General features: G+C 34.9%; 1 protein-coding gene across 2 annotated transcripts; it reads left to right on the top strand.

Annotated features, from left to right (window-relative positions):
* Positions 1-57: 57 nt before the first annotated feature.
* C3H11orf54 (chromosome 3 C11orf54 homolog) lies at positions 58-26,740 on the top strand. 2 transcript variants are annotated; one of them, XM_012545086.3, is made up of 9 exons: positions 58-312; positions 8,532-8,653; positions 13,361-13,459; positions 17,500-17,573; positions 17,720-17,821; positions 19,119-19,295; positions 20,921-21,070; positions 23,098-23,214; positions 25,387-26,740. In XM_012545086.3, exons 2-9 carry the CDS (start codon positions 8,596-8,598, stop codon positions 25,558-25,560), a joined length of 951 nt encoding a protein of 316 aa, XP_012400540.1. In that variant the 5' UTR covers positions 58-312; positions 8,532-8,595; the 3' UTR covers positions 25,561-26,740. The 2 variants fall into 2 exon arrangements, with proteins under 2 accessions (XP_012400540.1, XP_023355283.1); XM_023499515.2 differs by lacking the exon at positions 58-312 and adding an exon at positions 1,518-1,673.
* Positions 26,741-27,904: the final 1,164 nt, after the last annotated feature.

Genomic DNA, 27,904 nt, shown 5'->3' on the forward strand with positions numbered 1-27,904 from the left:
GGAGCAAAGAGCGTGGGGAGGAGCAGAAATGGGAAAGGAGAGGAGGCGGAGCTTGCGCTAGGAAGGGGGAGGAGCCACGGAGAAGCGGCTCGGGATGGCGGGGGAACAAAGAGAAGGCGGAGCCGGGGGCACGGAGGTGTCCCTTCTGTCCTAAGAGCGTCAGTAGGGAAAGTAACGAGCGAGGCTCCGTAAGTAGCGCGGTCTGCAGTTTAGTGAGGTGGCAGAGAAGGAAGCAGAGTGGCGCTGTCTGTCGGAGCCCCGCCCTTCTCCCCGGGCTCGGCCGCAGGCCCTGGCTTTGAGCTGATTAAGCTGGTGAGTCTGGGCAAGGCCCGGGTTCGAATCCTGCCGCTCTGTGACCCTGGCCCTGCCCCTTTTTCTTTTAGTTAATCACTCCGTGAGCCGTTCATTGTAGTCCCTGTGCTCCCAAACGCGGGGCTTCGGGAAGGAGAAGGGAGCGAGCGTTTGCTATGGGCCCGACCCTACGATAGCAGCTTTTGTACGCTCCTTATCGCGTTTGATCCTCACGGCCGCAGTAGCAGGTAAAGGCCATTATGAGCCCCGTTTTACAGATGCAACGGGCTCGGGTTAAGCGCCCGGCCCAACAAGGGAGCACTTGCCGTACTCTTCGCAATTAGTATTTCATTTGCTCCTTACAACTTGCTGCCACATAGGTGGGGCCGTTATTATCCCCATTTTTCAGATGAGGAAACTGAGGCAATCGACGATCTGGCCAGGTCTCAGGGGTCCCCAAACCACGGCCCGCGGGCCAGATGCAGCAGCTGAGGACGTTTATCCCCCTCACCCAGGGCTGCGAAGTGTCTTTATTTAAAGGCCCACAAAACAGTTTTTGTTTTTACTATAGTCTGGCCCTCAAACAGTCTGAGGGACAGTGAACTGGCCCCCTATTTAAAAAGCTTGAGAGTGTGAACCCTAGCCTTCCTGACTCCATCTCCAACATTCAATCCTTTGCACCCCACAGCTGCCCCTAATAATACTACCTTTCTTACTCGGTCTAAGCCTTAAGATGGGGTCGGCACTTTACAAACTCTGATGCCATATCGAGATGTTACCTATTACCTACTATTGTCATTATTCCTTCCTGAAGCTCTTTTAAGCATTTTCCTCCTGCATCTATTCCTCCTGCTCTCTCTGGCTGTGAAGTTCTGATGGCAAGGCTGGCTATGTCTTCTTTCCCCCCTATATCATATCTCTGCCTTATTAGCACCTGACACAAGGGAACCTAACCACGGTTTGTTTCTATTGTGTCTCTGGTCTTTCCAGATTCTGAGACGATCATTCTGCTTTTTGGTCCCCCACTTGATCTATACTGGTGTAAAATCTTGGTTAAAAGTCATGCCAACTTGGTTGCTGAATACTGGGTTAGCAATGTTTAACAGCCAAAAGGCCATTTAAAAGTACAACCTTTGTACCAGCTGCCTACTTTGCGTGCTGTTGTCCTGTGGATCTCTATGACAAGTTTGATCCAAAAAAAGAAATGTTTCTATTCCCTTCCCCAGCACTCTCTAAAAAAGTTTGGATCCAATTTGTCATTTCAAGGGTGTGAAGAACTCTGTGGAAAGACCTTCTATATCTATACAGAAGGCACCTACTTACTCTGCGATTTAGTCTTGGAAAATTGCCTGGGACACGAGAAGGAATTTGCTCAGGGTCAGGTAAACAAACCAGAAATATAAAAAACCTATTGGTTGGTGTGGGGGTTGTTCTTTTTGACTAAAATCCAACTTCAAGCAGCTAATTAACATAATACTAGTAATAACAATTATCGCTATTTTTACAAGGTTTGCATGTGTTTATTGTATTGTGCAATATCTACTTGTAAGCAAACTGAATACCTACTATTTAGTAAACTATTTTCTATTGAGGGGACAAAATAATTACTGATTTTCTTTTTAATTCACCTGTCCCTGATGTAGCCACTGCTATAAAACCCCATTCTCCCTAATTCGGTGTTATTATTGGTATTGAGATTCAGGAGACCCCAAAAGGTTGAGATCACAAGCCAGTATCATAAGTATCTCAAAAGAATTTATAACCCATCTCCAACTCAAGGGACATTGTAATTGTAATGCCAAGTGAAGTGTGCTAAATTCCAAAAGAATTTCGTAAAGAACCAAGAGAAGATAAATTTATAGGACAAAATTAGAGAGACCAGAGCTTCATGTTACTCATTTGCTAATTTTATGGTTTACAGGTAATTTTTAAAGTTGGTCTATTCACTATTTTGTCTCAGTAACTTATTAACTGACCAGAAAATTATCTGCCTGACAGTAATATTTTTAGGATTAGTCTACGACCAGATGACTTTAGAATCATTAACAGATTATAATAGCACCCTAAAGTCAAAAGATTAGAAGATCACTGCTATATTTCACCTAGAAGCTGTACCCCATCATTGGGATTTGAAGAAGACTTCAAAAAGTTTGGGGTTCCGGACTGACATTGTGAGGTATCTCAAAAGAATACATACACACACTCACACTCTCTCTCTCTCTCTCTCTAAAGGCCCAGGAGTTGTAACCTGGAGTAGTAGTTAACAAAATTATTGTGGAAAATAGTATAATAGAGATTCACTTCATGGTGATGAGGTGCAAATGATGAGGCTATTGAAGAGGTGCGAGAATTGGGGTGGGGAATCCCCTCAGGTCGGCACAGATCCAATGGGAAAGAATTCAAAAACCTGAAAAGTCTGTGTGGCAAAAGGGATTTTTATTGGCACTGAGAAGCCAGCTCTGCTAAGAAGACAGACTTCTTAGTGGCAAGGTCCTGTCAGGGAAATAACAAAGGTTAACAATGAGAAGAGAATATCTTCACAGCGGGCAAAAGTCCTGGCAGGCAGCCTTCTCAAGAAGAGAGCTTCCTTGGAAAAGCAAATTCCTATTTAAAACTTTTGCAAAGATTTGGAGTTCAGAGTTATCTTTTACTAGCAGTCTGAGGCTCAGGATTCAATCAATGCCCTGGGCCTCTATTTCCAGTTGAAAAGAGATTATTTTGGAGTTCAGAGTTATCTTTTACTAGCAGTCTGAGGCTCAGGATTCAATCAATGCCCTGGGCCTCTATTTCCAGTTGAAAAGAGATTATTTATCTTAGTGTATCAAGCCATTCAATAGGATTATCAGGCTGAGATCTCCATTCCAAATAAAATCACTTAACTGGGAGTTTGAAGGCTTTTCCCAGAGTCTGGGAACTCCCTAAAGGGGATCTGGGACACCCCCAAAAGATCTCTGGAGGGTGATTTGACCAAGATCTCCGATTGAATGAAACCACTTAACTTGGGAGTTTGCAGACTTTTCCCAAGGGAGAGCCTGAGACTCCGAATCTCCCTTCTTTTATAGATTAAAAGGGACACAGTTTCAAGGTTCACTCCCATCAATGGCATAAAGAAATTTATGGCAGAGACATTCATCAAAAGTTAGAGAGATTTTGCTATTTGTAATGGGAATAGGAATGGGAACTGCATTCCTCAGTGTGTGGACCATGGTGGGTGGGGGGAGGAATAACAGCCAAAAACAAAAAACAGGGAATTGTTAAGGAGCAGGTCTTTTCTTCTAGAGCCTCCACAGCTGTGGGTCATAGCATCTGAAGGAGCTGCGGGTTAGCCTTTGCTGACACAGATGTTGCAGACTGGGAATTGCAGTGTTCTTGTTGGTTTCCTGGAGGTCTTGGGACCAACCCTTCTTTTCAGCTCAGTAATCACAAGGATAGCCAGATGTTAAAGTCCAAATCCTTTATTATTTCCCTCACAGTCTAGTTTCCTTGCCTGGAGTCCAGCTAACTTTATTGAGAGCCTTTCAGACCGGCCTTGGTCTCAGTGGGGGGAGCAAGGGGACAGGCCAGTAACCACGAGGCTGATGAAGATGGAATGAATCTCTCTGAGTCTGAGGGCTTGTGCTTCAGCCTCCAGCCACCACAAAGGTGGAGGATGGGATGAATCTGTCTCTGTGTCCCACCCTGGTTGAGCTTGTCCCAGCTTATATGCTCTATTACAATTAAATCCATTCATTATACTGAGTATAAGTCAATCATTATATCACTAGGGAACCATTAGATTAAATCAATTAAATCAATTAAATTAAACCATGGATTAAATCAATTAAATCAACCATAAGATTAAATCAATCATACTGAACTAGAGAACTATTAATCACCATGCTAAACCAGCTAACCATTGTCTTATTAATTCCACTTAGCACCTTGTAAGAATCCTTGTTTTAAGTAAGAGTTCTGGCCCATAACAGGGAATGAAATAAATTGGAGACAGAGAGAAGAGGAGAGAGGTCAGACAATGCAATGGCCTTGGAGAACACAACTGCTTCTCAGTCTCCTTGTGTCATCCTCTCACAAGAGGAGATCTGTTCTACAGGTCTAGGTTGGATCTCCAGCAGCCACTGTCAGGTGGCTCCCGTCCATTCCAACAGGGAACAAGGAGAGGAACTGGGGAAGAGTTAGGGAGAGGTGTGAGGGGGATGACCAGGTGCCAGAATTGTATAAATATATGCTAATCAAAGCAGTCTCAGGGAAGATGAGCTGATTAAGAGTTTCCACAGAACATCATTCTATGAAAACAACAGTTTGGGAAACTGACTTTATCTTAGTTGACTAGAGCCAGAGGCAATACCTAGAGAATAAATTATTTTAGGGTTAACATCATATATATTTTCATATTGTGGAACAAAAGTCTTGGAGTTGGGAGATGAATTATCAAGGAAGATTTTTTTAGAAAAATTAGGGATTAACTCATATTTAAAGAAGTGATGAATATGGATTGTATTTCACTTTGGAATCACTTGAGAACTCTGGCACTGAAGTAACTCCAATAGGACATCAGTGATAGCATCTATCTGGACCTGAAATCTGGAAGATCTCAGTACAAATTTGGTCATAAATACTTAATTGTCTGTGAGATCCCAGGCAAGTCACTTTACTTGTGTCTGTCTCAGTTTTGTCAACAGTAAAATGGGAATAGTAACAGCACCTACTATTGTACCTGGATTGTTGTGACAATTAAATGAGATATTTGTTTTTAAAAAAGGCATGTAAAAAATGTTTGTGGCAGCCCTGTTTGTAGTGGCTAGAAACTGGAAAATGAATGGATGCCTATCAATTGGAGAATGGTTGGGTAAATTGTGGTATATGAATGTTATGGAATATTATTGTTCTGTAAGAAATGACCAACAGGATGAATACAGAGAGGCTTGGAGAGACTTACTTAAACTGATGCTAAGTGGAACGAGCAGAACCAGGAGATCATTATACATGGCAACAACAAGATTTATACTGATGGATGTAGCTCTCTTCAACAATGAATTGATTCAAATCATTTCCAACTGTTCAGTAATGAAGAAAGCCATCTACACCGTGAGAACATGGGAACTGAGTGTGGATCATAACATAGCATTTTCACTCTTTCTGTGGTTGTTTGCTTGCATTTTTGTTTTCCTTCTCAGGTTTTTATTTATTTATTTTTCTTTCTAGATCCAATTCTTGTGTAGCAAGATAACTGTATGGATGTGTATACATATATTGGATTTAACATATATTTTAATATGTATTGGAATACCTGTCATCTAGGGGAGGAGGTGGGGGGAAGGAGAAGGGGAAAATTTGGAGCAGAAGGTTTTGCAAGGGTCATTGTTGAAAAATTACCTATGCATATGTTTTGTAAATAAAAAGCTATTAAAAAAAAAAAGGCACATAGCACAATACCCTAGCATGTGGCAAGTGCAATATAATCATTTATTCTTTCCCTCACTCCATTTTCAATTTTGTCCACATTTTCTTCAAACTTTGAGATAACCCACAAGCATTTATTAATCATCTACTATGAGCCAAGCATTATACTAGTACTATCCTCTGTAGATAAAAAGATAAAAATGAAACAATTCTTGCCCTCGAGTTTATATTCTTTTAGCAAACATGGGATAGGGACTAGGCTTGAAATCAGAAGGTGGATTCAAATCTAAATTATTTAATCACTTTGTACTTCAGTTTCCTTATCTGAAAACTGACTGATTGGACTCTGATCTCCTTAATAAGGTCCTTTCAGGCACTAAAGTTATGATCCTGTGCTCTTACTGTTCTAAGCAAGAGCATTGGGACTGAACTTGTGCTCTCCTTAGTATGGAGTATCATAGATAAGGAAACTTCCTCTGCCAAAGTAGATTAACCTATTCTCTACAAATTATATACTCTAGTCCTAAAAGAATTCACTAGGGTCACAGATAGTATGGGTCAAATGTGTGATTCAGAAATCTGTCCTTTCTGTTAAAGCACATTTCCTCTCACCCTATCACTATAACAAATCAAGTAAAAGGTAATTTTTTTTTTTTTTTTTTTGAGGAAGGGGATGACTTAGAAAAGTTCTCTCATATAGCATATATATCCCAGGTGGTACTTGATTTGAGCTTTGATGGAAGCCAGAGTTTCTAAAAGATGAAAGTGAAGAGGGAATGAATACCAGGTATGCCAGTGCAGGGCACAGATATGAATGAGCAGATGAATGACCCTTGTGAGAAGAAGCATGATGGCCAGTCTTTCTGAAGAGAAGAGTGTAAAAGGGAATATTATATAATTAATCTGGAAAGTATTAGAGAAGGCCAGGTTGTCTGTCAGAGTTTTAAATGCCAAAGAGAGGAGTTTGTATTTAATCCTAGGGCCATTGAAGATGACTGGTTAGAGATGAATACAGGGAGACTTGTGTTTTAGGAAAATCATTTTGGCAACTCTGTGATATACGGACTGGAATGAAGAGAATTAAGGCAAAGAAACTCATCGAGAGGCCATTACAGTAGTCTAGACCACAATGTGTGAGTAGAGAGAAGGGCTCAGATTTGAGTGATATTGTAGAGATAGTAAGATGTGTGAAGTTAACATAACTTGGAAGATGAAAGAATGCATCATGGGATCAGAAATTTAGAGCTGAAGTCATAGATCACAACTCTTTGGTTTTAAAGTTAAAGAAACTCAGTAACAAAAAGATTGACTGAATTGCCCAAAAAGTACAAAGCTAGTAAACTATCTGAAGTAGTATTTGAACCAAGTGTTCTTGACTCAGGTCCAGTGTTATATCTATTATGTTGTTCTATAATGGCGTTTAGGTGGAGTAGTGTATAGAACATGGGATAGAGCAAGACATCTTTCTGGCCTCAGACACTTAGCTGTCTGGGCAGGTTATTTAATCCCCATTTCACATCTCATCTTAATCCCTCATCTGTAAAGTGAACTGGAGAAAGAAATAGCAAAACTACTCCAGTATCTTTGCCAATAAAACCCCAAATAGGATCACAGAGAATTGGGCCTAACTGAAAACAATTAAACAACATGTTGCCTCTTCCTTTGGCAGATATATAGAGAAGTTTAGAAGAGGGTTGTGCATACAAGAAAAGATATAGTTCTGTTTTTGGACATGTTGATATGTCCCTGAGATATCAAATTTAAATGTTTAATATGTCGTTAATGATATGGGGAGAAGGGTAAGCAAGCTATAAGGAAGTTTTGGAGTTCACATTGGATAAGAGTTATGGACCAAGAAAGGATCACTGTGGGGTGGCACTGGGAGCTTGGGGAGGTTTGCAAACTTGAAAAAGTTTTTCTATTTTCTTCTATTTTTTCATTTACTTTAGTCAATATTTATTTACTGTGTACCAGGCATTAGGCTGTGTTTTTTTGTTTTATTTTTTTTAACAAGTATCTTATTTAATCCTCACTGTAACCCTGAATTAGTCCCAATTTCTTGGGTATAAAGAAAGATAAAAGAGATTCCCTGCCCTCAAGGATTTCACTATCTAATAGAAGACACAACAAACATCTGTACAAAGAAGACATATACAAGATAACTAAAAGCTAATTAAAAGAGGAAAGATACTACAATTAAGGAAAGACTTCCTGTAAAAGACCTGTTGGAACTTAAAGGAAACCAAGAGGCAGAAATAAGGGGGGAGAACATTACAGACATGGAGATCAGCCAGAGGAATGCCCAAAGCCAGGGACTTCTTGTGTATTAGCCTGAAGGCTAGTGCCATTGGATGAAAGAATACTTGGCAACCAATAATGTGTAAGAAGACTGGAAGTTGGGGTGAGGGCTAGTAGAGAGTAGGTTGTGAAGGACTTTGAACATTTTTATTTGAGGATTTGTATTTGAACTTGTTGCCACTGGAGTGTAAAGAGGTGATATAGTGAGAACTATGCTTCAGGAAAATCACTTTGGATGGATTGAAGGATCGTTCTAGCAGTGATGGAGTAATGTCCCAGAGAAGCAAAAAGGAATAAGATGGGATCAAATCAACCTGGTTAGAGAGAGGAAGAAGTTTATATTTTATGTATTAATGCATTTGGTCACTGTTATTTGGATTTAGAGGGTGCACTTCTTATTCTTGGTTCCTCACCATCTCTCCTTCCCCACTTCCCAAAAAGAAAAACATATATCATTTTTATGTCACACAGATACATGTCAAAAGAAACCCAGAAGCTATTTTGCTTTCTTTTAATGAGTAATTCTTTACATTCATTGACAGGTTAACAGCTGTGAATAATCTGTGCCTCAAGTATCTTTTTTCCTTCAACTTTGTGTATAGCAAAATGTCAAGTGTTGAGAAGTTTTCTTTTCATGTGCCAAGTTTAGAAGAACTTGTTGGGGGTAAGTATAAATATTTGTTGCTGCTTTGGGGTTTTAAATTCATCTGGGAACACATAATTATGACAACTATTATTAAAATGGTTTCTTCTATCGAAGTAGGTTATTATATGAATATATTTTCCTCCCTTTTAATTAAAAACAACAATCCCCTGTTGGTAGAACATAAATTTAAACCAAGATACAAGTTTTATTGAGGGAAAGTAACTATGATAATCCTAGTTTCAAATCTGCCTATCCCAAGTTAAAAATTATTTTTCCGTCCTCAGAAAAAGTTCTTCTCCTCCTTACACATTTGCCACATTGGCATTAAATATAATTGTGTATGGGTCACAATTTTCTAATTAAACCTAGTCTTGGAAGCTCAATGAAGATTGGGAACTGCATCTTACTCTTTTTATGCCTTATCATAGTTTTCACTAAAGCTCTCCTTTGATAATCTCTTCATGATGTGAAAGTGACACTGGGTTCTCAAAAGTTAGTGGACTATAAGCTTTGATAGCTTCTACTAAGTTTCGAAAGACAGATTCAGTGTAACTCTCATGGAAGACCAGCCCACTAAATTATAGAGAAGCTACTCACTAAGTTGAACCACCAAGTAATGAATATTTTTGACCACAACATCTAAATGAAATCATCTGTTAAGGTATAAAAGGAATCAGATTGGTAGTGGCCGTGTCCACTCTGATAAAATCAACAGACATTTGAAATTCTGAAGTTTTGCAAGTCTTCTTCTCCCTCATCACCTCAGCAGCTTCCGTAGGATTATGTATAAAGTTGGCACTTAATAAATTTGTATAGAATTGATTTCAAGGCAATGATAGCAACTTTGTTTTGTTAAATTTCTGCTAATTGAAATGAGCCTTAAACATATAACAATCCTGTTGACTGTTTTGTTTAACAATCTTACCATATTAGTATTTTTATTCAAACCTCCCCTGATGAAATAGGATATTCAGAAACATGCTCAGGTTTCTTACCTCCTTTTTTTCTATGTTGATAGCATTCTCAGACTTCCATGTGACCAGAAGTTAAAAAAAAAAAAAAGTAAACCACTATTAAGAATTTTCTGTTTGGGCCCTTTTCTTTAATCTCTACTAGATAAGGCAGACAGCCAAGAACATGATCAAATTTCTCAGTATGTTGCTTCAGTTTTCATATCCTTTCTGTCAGTTAATGATTTTTATTAAGTACCTCCTGTGTGCAAATGTGGAAAATGGAAATATAGAAAAAAGGTAAAAAACAGTCTCTAGCTTATAATCTAAGAAGGGTCTAAGTCTTTGTGCCACCAGTAACTTCTCCAGGCAGTGATAGGTGTCTGCACCTATTTTTTCTGGGCTGTTAAAGTTTATTTCATACTGTAGATACAAATGTCCCTTAGTTTTTGCATGACTTTTGTAGCATTTCCTTAATAGAAATTGACATGCCTTTTTATAGAAAAACTTTCATTGATCAACTTGGTATATGTAATATTTAGCATAGTATCTTGCATATGAGAATGCTAAATTGTAAACTAATAGCCAAAGATATAATAAAAATTTTGCTCCAAAAAGACTGGCAATCTACTAAGAAGAAGGAAAAAATATGTGTGTGTGTGTGTGTGTGTGTGTGTGTGTGTGTACAATTAATAATTATTATATAAGAGAGAGTGAGACTAGAGCCAATAAACTCCTAGCAAAAGTTAAAAAAAAAAAAAAGACAAATTTAAGGAATGAGTGACTATTCATATCAGGTCTAGGAAGGCATCATGGGAGGTATCAGCTCTATTGTGCTTTAAAGGAAAGGAGGCATTTCACCAGAGGGAAATGACTAGGAAGGAAATTATCTGGGCACGAGAGATATGTGCAAAGTTACAATAAAAGTGAGCAGATTGAAAATTGGGGAATAGAAGTTTTGTATGTTAAAATTAAACTATGGATAGCTTTGAATCTGGGGTACACACTTTATTTAGCTATTAACTTGGTAGGCAGTGAGGAACAATTGATGGTATTTATATTGAAAATACTTGAAAAATGTTTGAAGGATGGATTGGTAAAGAGAATATACTAGAGGCAGGAAGACTAATATGGAGGCTCTTATATAAATCTAGGAAAGAAGAGATGAAACTATTTAAACATGTGATTTCAGTGGAAGTTGAGAGAAGCAACAGATGTGAGAGATATTTTAGTAGTAGAATCAACAAGACTTGGAAGATGATTGAATAAGGGGGTTAAGGCAAAGATTCAAAATGACTGAAATTATAAGCCTAGTTGAATGAAAAAATGATGATGAGATCAAGTGAAATGGGAAATAGGTGTGTTGGAGAACAGTTTTTGGGGAAAAGATTATATAGTATATTTTTAGACATTTCAAATTTGAAGTGCTAGTAGGCAGTTACTATTACAGAACTGTTGCTCTTGGGAGGGATGGTAAAGATAAAGCTTTTGAACTGAAGTATATCATGATCATTAAAGCCATGTTCATGGCTAAGGAAGAGAGTGTAGAAAGATGAGATGGATAACCTCCCATTCATTTTTGAGATGGTGGTAGAGGATATAGAGCTAGGAAAAAAGAAAAAGACTACTGGTCAGAAAAGTTGGTGAACTGTATGATTGCTGGGTCATGGGAGCCATGAAAGAGATAATATTAAGAAAGATGGATCAAAGTATTAAATGCTACAGAGAATTCAAAGGGATATGAGAATACTGAATTTAGTGATAATTTGATAATCATTGATCTAGGAGAGAAGTGAAAATGTACACCAGATTACAAGGATTGAGAGTAATAAGGAAATAGAAGCAGGAAAGGTAGAAGTTTGGTGGTACATTTTTCTAAGCTTGTTCTTTTAAGCTTAAAGGCTGCAGTTGACTGATGTAATCTGCTTTCTCATAACTATACATGAAAAAAAGTTTAGTAGTAAAGAGAGGGGAAAAATGAGATATGTGGAAGTGACATGATCTAGGCTCTACCTTCGTCAGCTGTGGTTCTCAACCCTATATAGGGTCTCATAATTGATTGTAGAGGTTGAGAACTTGTGATTTATTATCATTAGATGTTTGATTTGTATACCTATTTTATATACCTATGTACTCAGGTTCACATAAAAATGTCTTGGGCAAAAATAAGTTGCAAGTGGGAGAAGTTTAAGAAGCCCTTAAGCTTTTAAGAAGTTCTTTCTGTTTAGTTTTGGAGAGACCTAAATATGTTTGTAAGGTTCAAGGAAAGAACCTGAAGAGACTGAGAAAGTGAAAAAGAGGGAAGAAAAATAATTAATGAAAGAAATAAGCATCTAAAGAACCTTCAGTTGTACAGCAGGAAATCTCACTTTGGCACAAAGTGACATCTCTTTTGAGAGGGAAGAAAAGAGAGATTGGTGAGACATTGAGAAGTTAAGATACAGAAAGGAGGGAAATGGAGGGAATCAGGCAGGAGGTAATTGCAAGATGGAAGAGGATGTAGATTTAGAGGCTTGAGGAAAAGAGGTCTCATGGTTTCCAGCAGCAGAGATAGTCATGTAAAGATGGCCAGGTCTAAACCACAACTTGTCTTACAAATGGCATCAAGAAACTCAGACCCATAAATGAGAGTCTCTGAAAGGAGTTGGTTCTAAATTTTTTTAGAGGTTTAAGCTTTGCTGAGGAGGCAAAGCTAAAAGATACAAGCCTGTAACTCTAGCAGTGTTTGGGGAGAAGGCAACAAGATCTTCACCACCAGGTCCCCAAGACAAAGGTCCTCAGTCACCAAATTACCAAGTTTGTAAACCGCCAGGCTACCATCAGATTCATTATACTCAAAGGTAAAATCAGATGTCTAGGACCCAAGCTCACCAAACCTACAGACCCCATGGCTGTCAAACTCACTGAATCTCACTGGAGGTAGTTAAACTCAGGATTACTATTGTAAAGACTCCTACAGGAATTCTCAAAACTTTAGGAGAAGACTTCTTTGAATTTCAGATCACAGTTTTTCCTAGGCATGGTATTATCTCTGTTTTGTTATAAGTAAAGGAAATGGAAGAGCATTACTGTTTTATAGCAACTGATAATAAATGGATAATGAAGCTATATAGAAGTAAGCTAGATAAAGAATTATCCTCTAGTTTTGAGGTATCTATGTTCAAGGAATTTTTCATTACCTTTATTAACATCTCCAACACTTAAATTCTTTTACAAGTATTTAGACACAGTGTTTAGACCAGAGATGTCATCTAGGAGCCACCCAACACACTCCTGAGTGCAGCCCAAACTAGATTAAGATGTAATTGGAAAATACCTAATAAATTAAATAAAACTATAATAAGACATACATGATGCTGCAATTTAAAAGTAAAAGTAAAAAGTATGCAGTACTCAGGGATACTTAGATTATTATTTGAGTGTACTGGTTTTATGATACCAAGTTTAAATGATACAAAGAAAATTTGTGGTGTCATTGCCATTAATCTATAAACATTCTAGATAAGCTGTTTTTATTTTTGGAATTCTATTCTGTACAAAATGAGATATGATTGTACCCTTACTGCATAGTTCTGAGTATTAATGGTAAGTAATGATTTTTTCCCAGGAAATTGTATGACAGATTACAAAAAATAAATTTCCTGATTTAGAAAGGACTTTTGTTTTTATTCCTATAAGTTTAATGGAAAACATAATAATCAGAATGTGTAGGGCAGATTTGACATATGGTTGCCTAGTATTAACTAATGAATAACTTTTCCTCTCTACATATTAGTTCTACAGAATGGACTTAAAAATAATTTTGCTGATGTCCAAGTCTCTGTAGTTGATTGTCCTGATCTGACCAAAGAACCATATACATATCCTGTTAAAGGTAATTCTTTTCATTGATTCTCTACTTTTTAATAGCAATTATATTATGTAATAAGCACATGTTTATTTAAATATTTACCTTCACTTGGACTAATGTAAGAGATACTTTCTAATCACAAGAATAATTTTTTCAGATTTCACTTTTTTGATACTATAAACTTGACAAACATAAACACAAACATTTCTATATATCAAGAAACATTATAAAACTTAATTTATCATATACTGTTTCATTTTTTTAAAGTATATTTTAAATTTCCTATGGTTTACTAACAACACTGCTCTGCTTGTCTGAGTTTCCTTCAGCTTTCTTCTGTGTGTTTTAAAACTGTTTCACTGATGCTTCTTTCTTTTTCTTTATGTTTTTTGTTTTTTTTGCACTTGCTACTGTAATGCTGAAGAAACTGAGCAAGACAGAGATTAGAGACCAATTCAATAATTTATTAAATGAAGAGAAATACTGGGACTAATGCATCCATGTTGATCCCAGGGCTAGATGAGACCATCATCTCAAAGAGTCTAGCCCCACCTATCGGGGCAGCAAGCTTTTTATGGAATAACAAGAACAATGACATAATGGAGGTACTAGGTGGGGATAACCTAATAGAGAGAGGTTACTGATATTCTAATGGAATCTAAAATGGATAAACCTTTATCTTGTCAAACATTAAGGAATGTCTATAAAACCTTTATCTCAAACATTAAGAGGGGATGGTTATAACCTAAGGCAGAATAATGAAATAGGACAATTGGAGGAACTGGTCACCCCATTAAAAGGGAACTTTAGTATAACACTACTACTCCTCCCGTTAGCCCTCACAGTTCTCTTCCACCTTCCAAATAAAAGCCATCCTTCATAACATAGAAGTATAATCAAGCAAAATATTTACATATTGGTGATATCTAAAAATGTGTGCCTAGTTTTGTATCAAGGATCTAGTGCCTTCCTCCAAGAAATGGGAATAATGCTTCATTATAACTCCCTTGAAAATGTGATTAGTTGTTGGATTGATGAATATTAAGTCTTTCAAAGTTGTTTTCCTTTGCAATATTTTAATCATATTTTTTTTCTGTCCACTCTCTATTGAATTGGGTCCCTTCCATCTTTTCTTATGGAACAATAACATTTCATTCTGTTTTTGTAATATAATTTTTTCATCCAATATGCAGGTGATAGATACTCATTTTGCTTCCAGTTTTTTGCTATTAAAAATGCTCTTGCAAATATTTTTATACATACCAATCTTTCCCTTCTCTTTGATTTCTATAGAGCATATAGTAATGGCAGCAGCATATAAGTCAAAGCATATACTAATTTAGTGACTTTTTGGGGTATAATTCCAAATGGTTCTCTAGAATGGTTAGATCAGTTTACAATTCCACTTGGATTATTGTTTCTGTATCTCACATCCAATAATTATCATTTTCCTTTTTGTTATCTTTTGCCAGTCTTACAGGTATGAAGTAGAACTTCAGTTGTTTTAATTTGCATTTGTCTTATTATTAGTGATTTAGAAGATTTTTTTATTTGTTGATAGCTTGTATTTATTCTTTTGAGAACTGTTATATCCTTCATCCATTTATCTCTTGAGGAATAATGCTTACTCCCCCAACATTCTTGTGGGTTTTCTTCTAAAATGTCTCTGGCTTCTGAATATCCTTTTTGAAATGTGGTGCTCAGGATTGAACACAGTGTTCTAGATATAATTCATGGAGGACAGAGTCCAGGGGAGTATCCCCTCCCCTCTTAGAAGCCTTTTTTCATTCAATCCAAGATCATGAGAGCTGCTTTCCTCTGGTAAATCAAAGACCTCTCATGAAGTCTTCTTGATGCTTACATACCCTTGGAAGAGTGGATGTTTCCAAAAGACAGGACTATCAACTCTAATTGAATTGAATTGAATTGCTTAGCAGACCTAATTTGATTCTCTTCACTTGTCCTCAGTAGCCCTGGCGCGGGATTAGAGAAAACAAATGATGGAGAGTTACTTTGGGATGAACATTTGCTGTTTGAGAATAATTGAAAGTTGTTTATCTTTTAATTCAGCATTACTCTGGAATGCAAAGGATGCTAACATAAAACATTCAAGAGGCACATATAGGGGAATGACTAGCCAGTTCTGAGTAGACAGACTGGAAGAATAAAGATATATCAAGGGACTGAAGGTGACCCAATAAAGGAGAAGAATAATTTTGTCATAGGGGAGAAAGGGAAAAGGTAGAATGATAAGAAGTTTTGTTTAGACAGTAGAATTTGATATTTTAAAAGATACCTTTCTTCTTCTAATAGCTACCAAGCAGCTGACTGCAGTTTTACTTAAAACTTAAATATAATTACATTTATCTGAGGACCTAAGATTGCCCATAATAACCTAAAACTTAACAAACAGTACTTGGTAGAACTTCAGTAAAAATGATCACAAATTTAAAAATAGAAGGTATGTTTGAAGTCATCTAGAGTTGAATCCCTAAATTTTACAGTTGAGGAAATTGAATCCATAAGTTCAGTGATTTGCCTAAGGACCTACAGAACCAGAATTTGAACCTTAACCCTTTTTTTATTGAAGCTTTTTATTTTCCAAATATATGCAAGGATAAATTTTCACTATTGACCTATGCAAAACCTTGTGTTTCAATTTTCTCCTTTTCCCCTAACCTCCTCTCTGAGATGGCAAGAAATCCAATATATATTAAACATGGTAAAAATATTTGTAAATCCAATATAAGCATATGTATTTGTAAAGTTATCTTGCTGCACAAGAAGAATCAGATCAAAAAGGAAAAAAAAATGAGAAAGAAAATAAAATTCAAGCAAACAACAACAAAAGAAATGAAAATGCTATGTTATGATCCATACTCAGTTCCCACAGACCTCTCTCTGGGTGTAGATGAACTTTGACCTTCTTAATCCCAAATGCAGCGCTCCTGGAACCAAATTCTAAAATAGTTGTATCCTTATCAGAACAAAATATTTGTTAACAAAAATGTTAAGCAAAAAACTCAAAGATTTTCAGCAGAGATATAAAATGGTTTCATCATAGATTCATTCGCTCTCAGTTTAGACCTTTATTTGTAGTTCCAGTAGCTATATTCATTTCTCCAAGTGTAATAGGAATTTGCTGGGTATGGGAATGAGAATAATGCATTTTATTTTATTGCTATTGGCCCCTTTATGCCATTTTTGAAATCCTTTGCAAAGGCTTAGATGAAACTCTCAATAAAATAAATTAGTGATTCTTCTGGCAATTTGCACTTTGGATGGAAAAACATAAAGTTTGGTTTAGTTAAAAAACATTAACCTAATTTGGAACTATGCTCAAAAAGTTATCAAATTATGCATGCCCTTTGATTCAACAGTGTTTCTACTGGGATTATATCCCAAAGAGATCTTAAAGGAAGGAAAGGGACCTACATGTGCAAAAAAGCCCATCAATTGGAGAATGGCTGAATAAATTATGGTATATGAATACTATGGAATACTATTGTTCTGTAAGAAACAATCAGTAGGATAATTTCAGAGAGGCCTGAAGAGACCTACGTGAACTGATGCTAAGTGAAATGAGCAGAACCAGGAGATCATTATACACGGCAACAAGAAGACTATACAACGATCAATTCTGATAAACATGGCTCTCTTCAGTAATAAGATGATTCAAATGAGTTCCAGTTGTTTAGCAATGAAGAGAACCATCTACATCCAGAGAGAGGACTATATGAACTGAATGCAGAACACAACATAGCATTTTCACTCTTTCTGTTGTTGTTTGCTTTCTCAGTTTTTCTTTTTCTTCCTTCTTGATCCAATTTTTCTTGTGCAGTAAGATAACTATATAAATATGTAGACATATAATGCATTTAACATGTATTTCAACATCTAGCATGTATTGGACTACCTGCCAGCTAGGGGAGAGGGTGGAGGGAAGGAGGGGAAAAATTTGGAACAAAAGGTTTTGCAAGTATCATTATTGGAAAAATTACCCATGTATATGTTTTGTAAATAAAAAGTTTTTAATTTTAAAAAATTGACCTATATGTTTACAGGAATCTGTGGAAAACCTAGAATTATAGAAGTTGGTGGGGTTCCTTACCTCTTACCTCTTGTGAACAAAAAAAAGGTGAGTATTTTTTTTTTAAAACATATATTATGCAAGTCAAGATCGTTGAGTATAAGGATAAGAATGTGTCAGAGAATGAGGGATTAGAACTTAATTGGGGACTTCAAGAAAGATGTCATTAACATTGTTATTTGTTTTTTTCGTAGGTTTATGATATGAATATTATTGCAAAGGAAATTGAATTCCCTGGGGCTTTCATTCTTGGAGCAGGAGCAGCCCCATTTCAGACTCTTGGGATCAATGCTGAGGTCCTTTACTATATTAACTTGCCTATTAATGCAAAAATCTCTTTTGGGTTATCTTTTCCCTATCTCCATTTCCTCATAAAAGAATGCATCAGGATGACTATGTATATTTGTTAAGCTAGCTGCAGGCTGTTGAGTGTTCTATGGTTATGAAATTTAGGGTGTTTTTGGCCTTCTGTTTTAGAAACTCACAGGTCATAAATTACATAACAAATGGGTCCAAGGGCCTATTTTGGCCATATCTAAGGTTCTGTTTAGTACTTTCAGTTTATAATAAATCACTCTTAAGAAACTTGATTCTTGGCACATATATGAAAATAACTCTTTCTCCTTCCTTACTTTTCCCTTCTCTAGCATCTTTGGATTAGGAAATGTTAAAGGGCACAAATAAACTATTGTCTCAAAAGGGGTAGTCATTTATTTAACTACTGAGGAGTATGTCTTCTATAGTTGAATGGGAAAAACACCAGACTTTTGGGAATTCAGACCCAAGTCTTCCATTTACTTACATTATAGGAATCACTTTGCTTTAATTTCCTCATCTAAATATTTTTACAACCTAGACCAAAAGAAGTGTTGAAAAAATTAATTAGATGATATATGTAAAATGCTTGGTTATTATAAAGCATTGCATATATATATTAAGGGTAATTGTTTTATTGTTTTTGATATTCACATATTTTTGCTATGGTCTCATCTCAGTGTTAATATGTAATTCTCAATGTTTCTTGACTCTTTTGTGATATTTCTTCTAATATATACTTTCTCCCAACCCATTCGAGATATGTGTATTAATGATTTACGTTTTCTTCTAAATTTATAGAATTTTGTCCTTGTACTTAAGAAATATAAAATGTCCTAGAAATAGATTTCTAAAAGAAGAAACTACAAATGCAGTAAGACAAAGGACTACTTACCCTAAAGATCCTAGGATCATTGATCTAACTGGATAGGACTTTTTATTAGTCTTTGTTTATCACACTATTTTACATGACTTTTTAAAAATGAAAATTTCCAAATTATTACATTGGCTAGTCTTCCTATCTTTTAAGGTCTTCAAACTGAATATTTAAGCCTCATATAAATTAACATTCTTATTATATTACTCAAGATAATTTGTGTTTAAGTCTTTATAGCTTTATAGCAGTGCTATACAAATGTAAACTTCTGTTATTGTTGTTATTATTTATATCAGTATATTTCCAATAATGTCATCAACATTATCATGGCATAAAAAACATTTTCCTTGAAGAGAAATGCCAGAATTGAATAATAATAATTTTTTGTGTTTTCTCCCCAGTTTATGCCTGTTGTGCAGACTAAAAGTGATCATAAGCCTGCTGTGAATGGAAGCTATTATGCCCAAATTAACCCAGAAGATGGAGGGTGCTTACTAGAGAAATATAGTAAGAAATATAATGACTTTGGATTCGCGTTACTGGCAAATCTCTTTGCCAGTGAAGGCCAGTCTGGCAAGGTGAATAATTAGAAAAAAAGACAGCATTTTCATTGTTAATAAAAAGCCTTGAACTTAGCTTTTTTTGCTCTAAACTTTTAAATTCATATTTGAAGTTGCCTAAAAAAAGGAAAACAGTTATTAAAAATTAGATTACATAAAATTCATAATATTCTAAAGTTATAGGAAAAAACTACATTCAGAGAGTACTTCTTTGGCTAAGGGTGAGAATTATACTTGCTACTTTGAAATCAAAGGCCAACAGGGAATTATTTTGAAAAGCGTAATTGTTTCACTAGAACCAACCAATCTACTAAGGAAAATAATTACACAATTATTATTTTCATGACTCCACAGTCATTCATTCATTTGCTACTTATAACTCATACATTGGTATTGATGGAGCTGTAGCAAAGGGCTTTGTCACAAAGGTGAAAAACTGAAGTAATTCTCATCTTCATTTCCCATCAGTCTCCAGAAAATCAGCTTTAGTATTACTAGTAATTGAATAGAATACCAAATAACTTGAGAAGGGGAGATCTGAGATTCTAGAGCTAGATCATAAATCACTTATCCACGTAAGCTCACTTAACTCCTAAGTATTATTTTACTCCTAAATTCATTGTACAATTTGTGATAATCTTCAATTCATGTCTGACTCCTCTTCTCAAGTATACTCTTTCCTGACTAAACAATATCAGAGACAAATCAATTCAATAGTAAAAGCCTTTTAGCAATATAAATAACAAAGGAAAATCAATAAAATATTATCTGTATACACACACACACACACACACACACACACACGACTATAAGTCTTCAAACCTCATTTAATCCCTCTGACACAGAATTATAGGGAAGAATAGTCCTTTAGCAACTCCTGGTTTCAGTATTGAATACTCAATAGGATATTGCTATCTGCTTCTTAGTCTTTTCTAGGAGTGTCAAAGAGCAGGCTGAAGAATGACTACAAGCTTCCATTTGGGCTCTCTAATCTTTAGCATAGTCCAGAGGAACTTGGGTTAAGGATCATAGGGCCATAGATCTAGAGCTGACAGGGATCTCAGAAGCCATGTAATCTTCTTAGAATTAATGATACTGAGGCTATTAAACTACTTCTATAAGCCTCAGTTTTCTCATCTGTAAAATAAAGCATAATAATTGTTGTCCTATCTGGCTACCTTTTACTCTTATTGATGCTGTGCCTCACTGTTTCCTGTATTTGCACAGCAATTCCATTTTTCACTCTTCTCCCACCAAACAGAATACTATCCGAGTGATATTACCAAGCTATTATTTCATGTATAGGTTAAGTATTGGCAGGCATAATCCAGATAAGACAGACCTTTATTATCATTTTTTAAAAAATCAAATGGGTGAACATATGACTATATTAAATTCATTTCTCTTAATATCCATTTTTATAATTTTGTCATTTAAGACCCTGTCACTTTCTAATCATTTATTTTTCAAGCTGTATATATGTAAGATTATAACAGAGTATAAATAAACTACGAGAATAATTGAGTAATATATGTTTTCCTTAGCGCCAAGTCTCCTTCTAAAGATATATTGCCCAAACTACATATATTTGAGACCAAATATAGATTATAGTTTGTGAAGTGACTGGTATGTATATTCTATAGGTCATAGAAGTAAAAGCTAAAGGAAGAACTGGCGAATATAATTTTGTGACTTGTATGAGAAAAACTCTTGAAAAACATTATGGAGATAAACCTGTAGGAATGGGAGGCACATTTGTTATTCAGAATGGAAAAGTAAAGGTTCATATCATGGTAAGCTTTTCTTTTTTATTGTTGTGTATATGTTTTGTTTTGTTTTGTTTTTTTAATTTGAAATACTTATGAGATTCTCTAAAGTATACTCTGAAAGAAAATCTACAAGTAAGCAAAGAAAAGATGGAAGCTCTGAACACAATGTGTTATATTTATTACACAGGCTTTCTTGAAATGGAAATTTATTGCTATATATTTTGAATCCTTTCTTATATTCTGCTGTGCGTGTGGCAATATTTTTTTCTATTTAGTATTTAAGTTTAAAATAATTTTTTAAAATTTCATTAGTGATAATGACAAATTACACTGTTGTGAGCTAACAATTAACATTTTATTTCAAGTTCCTACTATAGTATAGTCTTATAGACTTGTATCACATAAACGTCATATTTGAAAATGCACAGCAATCATACCTGATTTTGAAAGACATACCTTTCTGATGCAGTCTAAATGAGAAATTTAAATGTAAATTTTCCTTTCCTTTGGGCTATGTAATAAAATTAATTCACTCATGCCTTGCTAATTGTATGCCATGTGTTAGGGTCTCATTAAATGTAGGCTCATTTTTAAAAAAAGATTAATTATTATCACCAAAAAGAAAAGAATTAGAATTTATAGCACAATATATATTAGCATTTGAGTTCAGGATGTACAAAAGGTTGCTTTTGATGATCTTCCATCAGTAGAGATAAAAAAGGATAAAGTGTCATTCTTAGTTTTAGGAAAACCTGAGTTTAAGCCCTTCCTCAGACAATAACATATAGAAAAGACGTTTGCAAAACCTAAAGTACCATATAATTGCTGGCTATTATTTATGTTATTAATTGGCCTCTTTTATCACAAAACCTTGTTAGCTGGGCAGTTTAAACATTATTATCTCCATTTTATTGAGAAAGCTAAAAATCAGATCAAATGATTTCACCAGCTAAAAATCAAATCAAATGATTTCACCATGGTTATATTTAGAATCATCATGATGACCTTGAGTCTGTGAAGAGCTGAGGCCAAAGAGCTGTCTCTCTAAGATGGTGGATTTATATATATTGTGTTTCTTACATTACAGAATAAGCATATTGAAGAGCTGTTTCTACTTTTTCTTTGCCTCTCTTGTGCCCAGTCAGTACAATGCCTAACCCAAAATCATCACTTAGAAATTTTTTTTTTTATTGATTAATACAAATCAACTAAAGTAAGGCTGATTTTAGGGGGTAAAAAGGAGCTATACAAGATTAATTATATTTATCCAAAATGTGCCTTCAGAACCATGAAAAAGACATGGCACCTGCTTCATCTGATCCTCAAAGTCTGTTTAGTCCACATCTCTCATTCATGGGTAAAGAAAATAAAATTCATAGAAATTGAGTGACTTGTCCAACTTTATACAAAAAGAATCTGAAGTAGGATTTGAACCCAATTTCTTCTGACTACAGGGCCAGTATTTGTTCCACTATATCATGTTGCAATTTGTTCTCCCACCTCATTTCCATTTCCTTGATTCCCTGGTTTTCTTCAAGTCACACTTAAAAGCTCATCTTCTAACCGTAAGCCTTCTGCAATCCCCCTTAATTTTAGTGTCTTCCTGGTGTTGCTTATCTCCAAGTTATCCTATGTAAACCTTGAATATAGTTGCTTGCATATTTTCTTTCCCATTAAACTGAGCTTCTTAAGGTCAGGAACTGTCTTTTGCAATTGTGGTATATTGAAAAGAATCCTTCTGTATATCCCCAACAATTAGCAAGTTTCCGGCATAGAATAGGTGCTTAATAAATGCTTATTGACTGGATGGCTGAATCCCTGGAAGTTATAAAAGGAAAAACAAAACATGATTTTTTTTTAATTCAGGAAAGATTTATTTTACATTTTTGCAAGAATAGGTAGGTGCCTAGGTGCCTAGGGTAGTAGACATACCTTTGAAACTCCTAAGACAATATTTTATTGGAACATGATTTTGATAAAATTTTAGAGTCAACTTTAAGGAATTATCATTAACTTGTAGTATGTTTATAATCTTAATTTTTTTGTTATAGCCCCCAGAATTTTCATCTTGCCCATTGACATCTGATGAAGATGTGAATAATTGGTTGCATTTTTTTGAAATCAAGGCTCCTTTGGTTTGTCAGCCAGTTTTCGTTTCTCGAGACCCAGTAAGTGTTTTTCTTTCTCTCTCTCTCTCTCTCTCTCTCTCTCTCTCTCTCTCTCTCTCTCTCTCTCTCTCTCTCTCTCTCTCTCTCTCTCTCTCTCTCTATATATATATATATATATATATATATATATATATATGTAAACCAGAATTGTGACAAATAATTTATTTCATGTGTGTCTGTGGCCAGTGAATTTTATCACCTGGTGCCAAACCTACTTGTGAGGACTTTTTCTGTGCTTGAGCTGTACTTGAAAAAGTGGGCATAATCTGTCACTTTAAAAGGATGGGAAGATCTAGGAATGTTTTAGGAAACAGGAAAGGAGCTATGAGAGAAAGATAAAATGCAAAATGTCTTGACAACTTAAAGCCTCTGAAATGCTAAATTTGACTTAACTTTGAATTCTATATACTAAATATATATTCCTCCCAAAGATTATACTGCTGATATAACTTTCAAGAACACTAGATTAGTACCATCCCATGATGAGGTATCAAACTATGACTTTTTGCATTTAACTAATTAAACAAAGAAAATACAAAGTATTCCTCAGTTCTTTCTTTCTACAGTGGTGATGGCAAAAGTAGTTGAAAAGGGCATGGAAGATATTGAGAGTTGTGCATATTTTAGACTATAAATACACATTTAACTGGTAGTATTCCAAATGTAAGATTCTTATCCAGAGAATCAATGATATATGTACTATGATAATGATCATATCCTATTAGAGATATTGAATAACATCAATAGTAACATTCTTGCTATAAATGAAAGCAGAAAGTTGCAGCTAGATGTAATCAGATTCTCTTGGCTTTTGCAAAAGGAGTTGGCAGATTTGGTTTCATTCTAAGGACAAGAAATTTTATGTCACAGAAAACTTGATCAACTCATACTACAGTATTCATAGTGAGCCTTTGTAGAGTGGCAATAATTATTCCTTATAGTTTGCTAATATGCTTCAAATTAAGTAACGTATTCAGAAAGTGACTACAATAGGTAACAGTGCTAAGGGGTTAAAAAAAGAAGTCTTTGAGACTTGTATATTTTATAGAAGGCTCATACATGTACATCAAAAGAGAACATGAGAACATTGAACAAGGCAAACATAAAAAAATAGCAAGAAATAAAGCTTATCATATTATAAGGGATAGAAAACTGATAGGTTCATTTCAAAATCACCTTTCTTATATGCAGTCAGAATTTTGAATTGTTGGATGAAAATTAATGCCAAGTTGCAATAAAAATCAGAAAATATACTACAATTAAACCAACTCCAAGTTCACTTATTTAAAACTAGCTTTATTGATGCCAAAAAATAAGAAATGAGTAAACAAGGTAATCAAACATAAATATAGATGATCACCATTTCTATTTTTTTACTTAGATTTTTTAATGAAGCTTTTTATTTTCAAAACATATGCAAGAATAATTTTTCACTAATGACTTTTGCAAAACCTTGTGTTCCAATTTCCCCTTCTTCCCTGACCCTCTCTCCTAGATGGCAAGTAATTCAATATATATTAAACATGGTAAAAATATATGTAAATCCAATATAGGCATGTATTTGTATAATTATCTTGCTACACAAGAAAAATCAAATCAAAAGGGAAAAAAATGAGAAAGAAAATAAAATTTAAGAAAACAACAACAAAAGAAGTGAAAATACTATATTGTGATCCATACTCAGTTCCCATAGTGCTCTCTCTGGGTGTGGATGGTTCTCATCATCACAAGATTATTGGAACTGACCTGAATCATCTCATTGTTAAAAAGAGCCACATCCATCAGAATTGATGATCACCATTTCTTAAGGAAGTTTAGCAGGTATAAAATAATTGTCATAGATCTTTGAAACATCTTATCCAGTAAACAACTGATTTCACCTAAAATAAGTTGGTTGGTGATTCTATTCTGTTTTCAAGAATGTAATTCACTCTTTCCAGAAAAGTTTTGTAGTGTTTTCCAGAGAAAAATTTGCCTTGCTTATTTTATGTCTATACTGATTATCCTATATAGCTGAATTAGCAAACTAGCTTTTCTTTAATAAGAAGAACTAAAGTGGCCTTATATATGGAAATTTCTTCAAATAGACAAAAATTAGCATTGTGATCTTTTGTCTAAATAATGTACAAAAATTTGTTATAATTAATATTTTAATGTGATTTGTTTTTCTAGGGGTTTGATTTGCGATTAGAACATACTCATTGTTTTAGTCATCATGGAGAAGGAGGACACTATCACTATGACACTACACCAGATACAGTAGAGTATCTTGGGTATTTCCTACCTGCAGAGGTTCTCTATCGGATTGATAAGCCAAAGGAAACCCACACATTTGGGCGTGATTAATTCAATCAGGAAATATTTTACTGGAGAAGGGATCTAAGTTATGCTTTAAAATTTAAAAATGTTTAATCAAGTTTATAAATACGTATTGCTTTGCAATGTAATCCAACAAAACTGAGTCAAAAGCAACTCCTTTCTCCTATGCAGTGAAAAGATATGTTGATCTCTTTTTACTTTACCATTTGACTTCCATTAAAAACTTTTCTATTTTAGTAAAATTAAAAGATTTATTAGAAAATTCACTTTAATTTTTATTGATGCTACTGTAATTAATATGGTCATAACCATAAGCTTAGAATTTGTCTATATCTGGAATCTTCTGACTTTCTATTGTCTAAGAATGATTTGAAATATTGTGTTTTTTCATACCTATTACTTCATTTAATTCTTTTTATTAAATTAAATATTTCTAGTATTGGAAATCAAGTGTAACCAGCACCTGGTATAAGTGCCTTGAATGTAGTAGGTGCATAATAAATGTTTGTTGAATTGTATTGAGGATTGAGTTCTTTTAAAGAAATAGAATATAAAGACTATATGTATAGTCTTTCAGGACTATATATAGGAGAGACTGAAGCAGTCTCTCAAAATATATTCTATTCTGCTTCTATGTTTATTATGTTTGTTTTCATTTAGAAAGCAATTTGCACATTGTGCTCATCTTTGCCATCACTCTCAAAAGGAAAGAAAACACAAACAGACATTGAAGTCTTAACAGTTTATTTTACAAATATAAATATTGCCAAACTAAATTGCCGAGATTTACAAATAGTTTTAATTTAATTCAATAAGCATTTCTTTGTATCAGATTCCAAGCTGGGCACTGAAAATACAAAGACTTGTAGCAATCCCAGCCCCTTAAACCTTTGTTATTCTATCCAGTAGGATAGATACACAATCATTGATTTTAAATGGCTGCTATGATTTTATTTTTTATTTTGCTGTGTTTTTTCCAGAATCCAAGATTAACCAAAGAATTACTGTGTCTGCTTTAACAAATTATTCAACGATATCCGACTACATACAGCTTCTAACATATTTGGTTCATAGTAGATAATTCAGAATCCATTGTAACTGGTTTGTCTGTTTTTATAATCCTTAAGATGTCTAATGATTATAAATTTTTGAGTAGGATCATCAATCATATATATTTGAAAAAAATAAATAAAGTATTTTAAATCAATGTGTCTTTTTTCATTTGTTACAGTTTTCACTTCAGCAAAATGAACACAGTACAGTTAGGATTCTCTGAAAATTATTTTATTATTTTCTGATAATTATTTACAAATAAAGAGTTGCATCTCTTACACAAACAGAATAGTCTGGGAGAAATAGCTTAATTGATTATGTATAATAATAGCTGAATGGGATCCTCCATATAAGGGAAGAGAATAAGCTGGTTTCAAACTTCACATCAATATGGTTCTATCAAATTGATTAATATTGATTGGAATAGAATAGGGGCCCAAATGAATTATTTCTCACATTCGAAGGTAGATGCAAACTCTTTATCAGTCTCCATTGTCTTGGCTTTGAGACTATCGTGATTAGTATTTTTTTTTTTTTTTTTTTTTTTTTTGCTGAGGCAATTGGAGTTAAGTGACTTGCCCAGGGTCACACAGCTAGGAAGTGTTAAGTGTCTGAGACCAGATTTGAACTCCGGTCCTCCTGACTTCAGGGCTGGCGGTCTATCCACTGCACCACCTAACTGACCCTTGATTAGCATATCTTTAGACAGGTCTGGGAGCTGGTCAACTAAGTGGATTCCACTTGGCTCCTCTTAGTTCCTGCCTTTATTTTCCTTCCTCTCCTGAGATGGTGTGAAACTCCCCAAGAGTTTATTGTTTCCCTACAACAGATGTTTTTGTGATGAAGATTTTGGCTGAATCCTTTTCTAGACTAAGCTTGCTGAGGTACTCTCCACCTCAGTGTCTTCCTTCTAATTGCATCTTACTCTTGGTTAATTGTAAATTCCTTTAGGGAACTCATCTTTCCTCTTATTAATTTACATAATAGCAAACTCTAATTTGTGATGGATATCTTATCGTGGTTTTTTCCATGTTGTGAACTGAATCTCTACTATGCTACTTTCATATAACCTTTATACAATTCATTGCTCTCCTAAATCAATGCTTAATGTCAGAATCGGGTACCAAGTGATTTTGGATTGACCAAATAGAATTTTATGGCTTAGAGTCTGGAGAAAACAACTCTCACAAGTAGATTAAAAATGCAAGGAGCAAATATGAGCAAAAATAAATAAATAAATAAAAGTAGATTTAGTATGGGGATTACTAGGGACAGTAACCAGGAACCCTACCCAAAGGAAGACATGGGTGGGGAAGGA

Source organism: Sarcophilus harrisii, chromosome 3, assembly GCF_902635505.1.
Source record: "Sarcophilus harrisii chromosome 3, mSarHar1.11, whole genome shotgun sequence".
In the NCBI taxonomy this organism is placed as follows: Eukaryota; Metazoa; Chordata; class Mammalia; order Dasyuromorphia; family Dasyuridae; genus Sarcophilus; species Sarcophilus harrisii.

Coding starts and splice junctions, on each gene's coding strand:
- C3H11orf54 (XM_012545086.3), top strand. CDS start 8,596: ATGTCAAGTGTTGAGAAGTTTTCTTTTCATGTGCCAAGTTTAGAAGAA. Junction 13,460..17,499: donor ATATACATATCCTGTTAAAG/GTAATTCTTTTC, acceptor ATATGTTTACAG/GAATCTGTGGAAAACCTAGA. Junction 17,574..17,719: donor CTCTTGTGAACAAAAAAAAG/GTGAGTATTTTT, acceptor TTTTTTTCGTAG/GTTTATGATATGAATATTAT.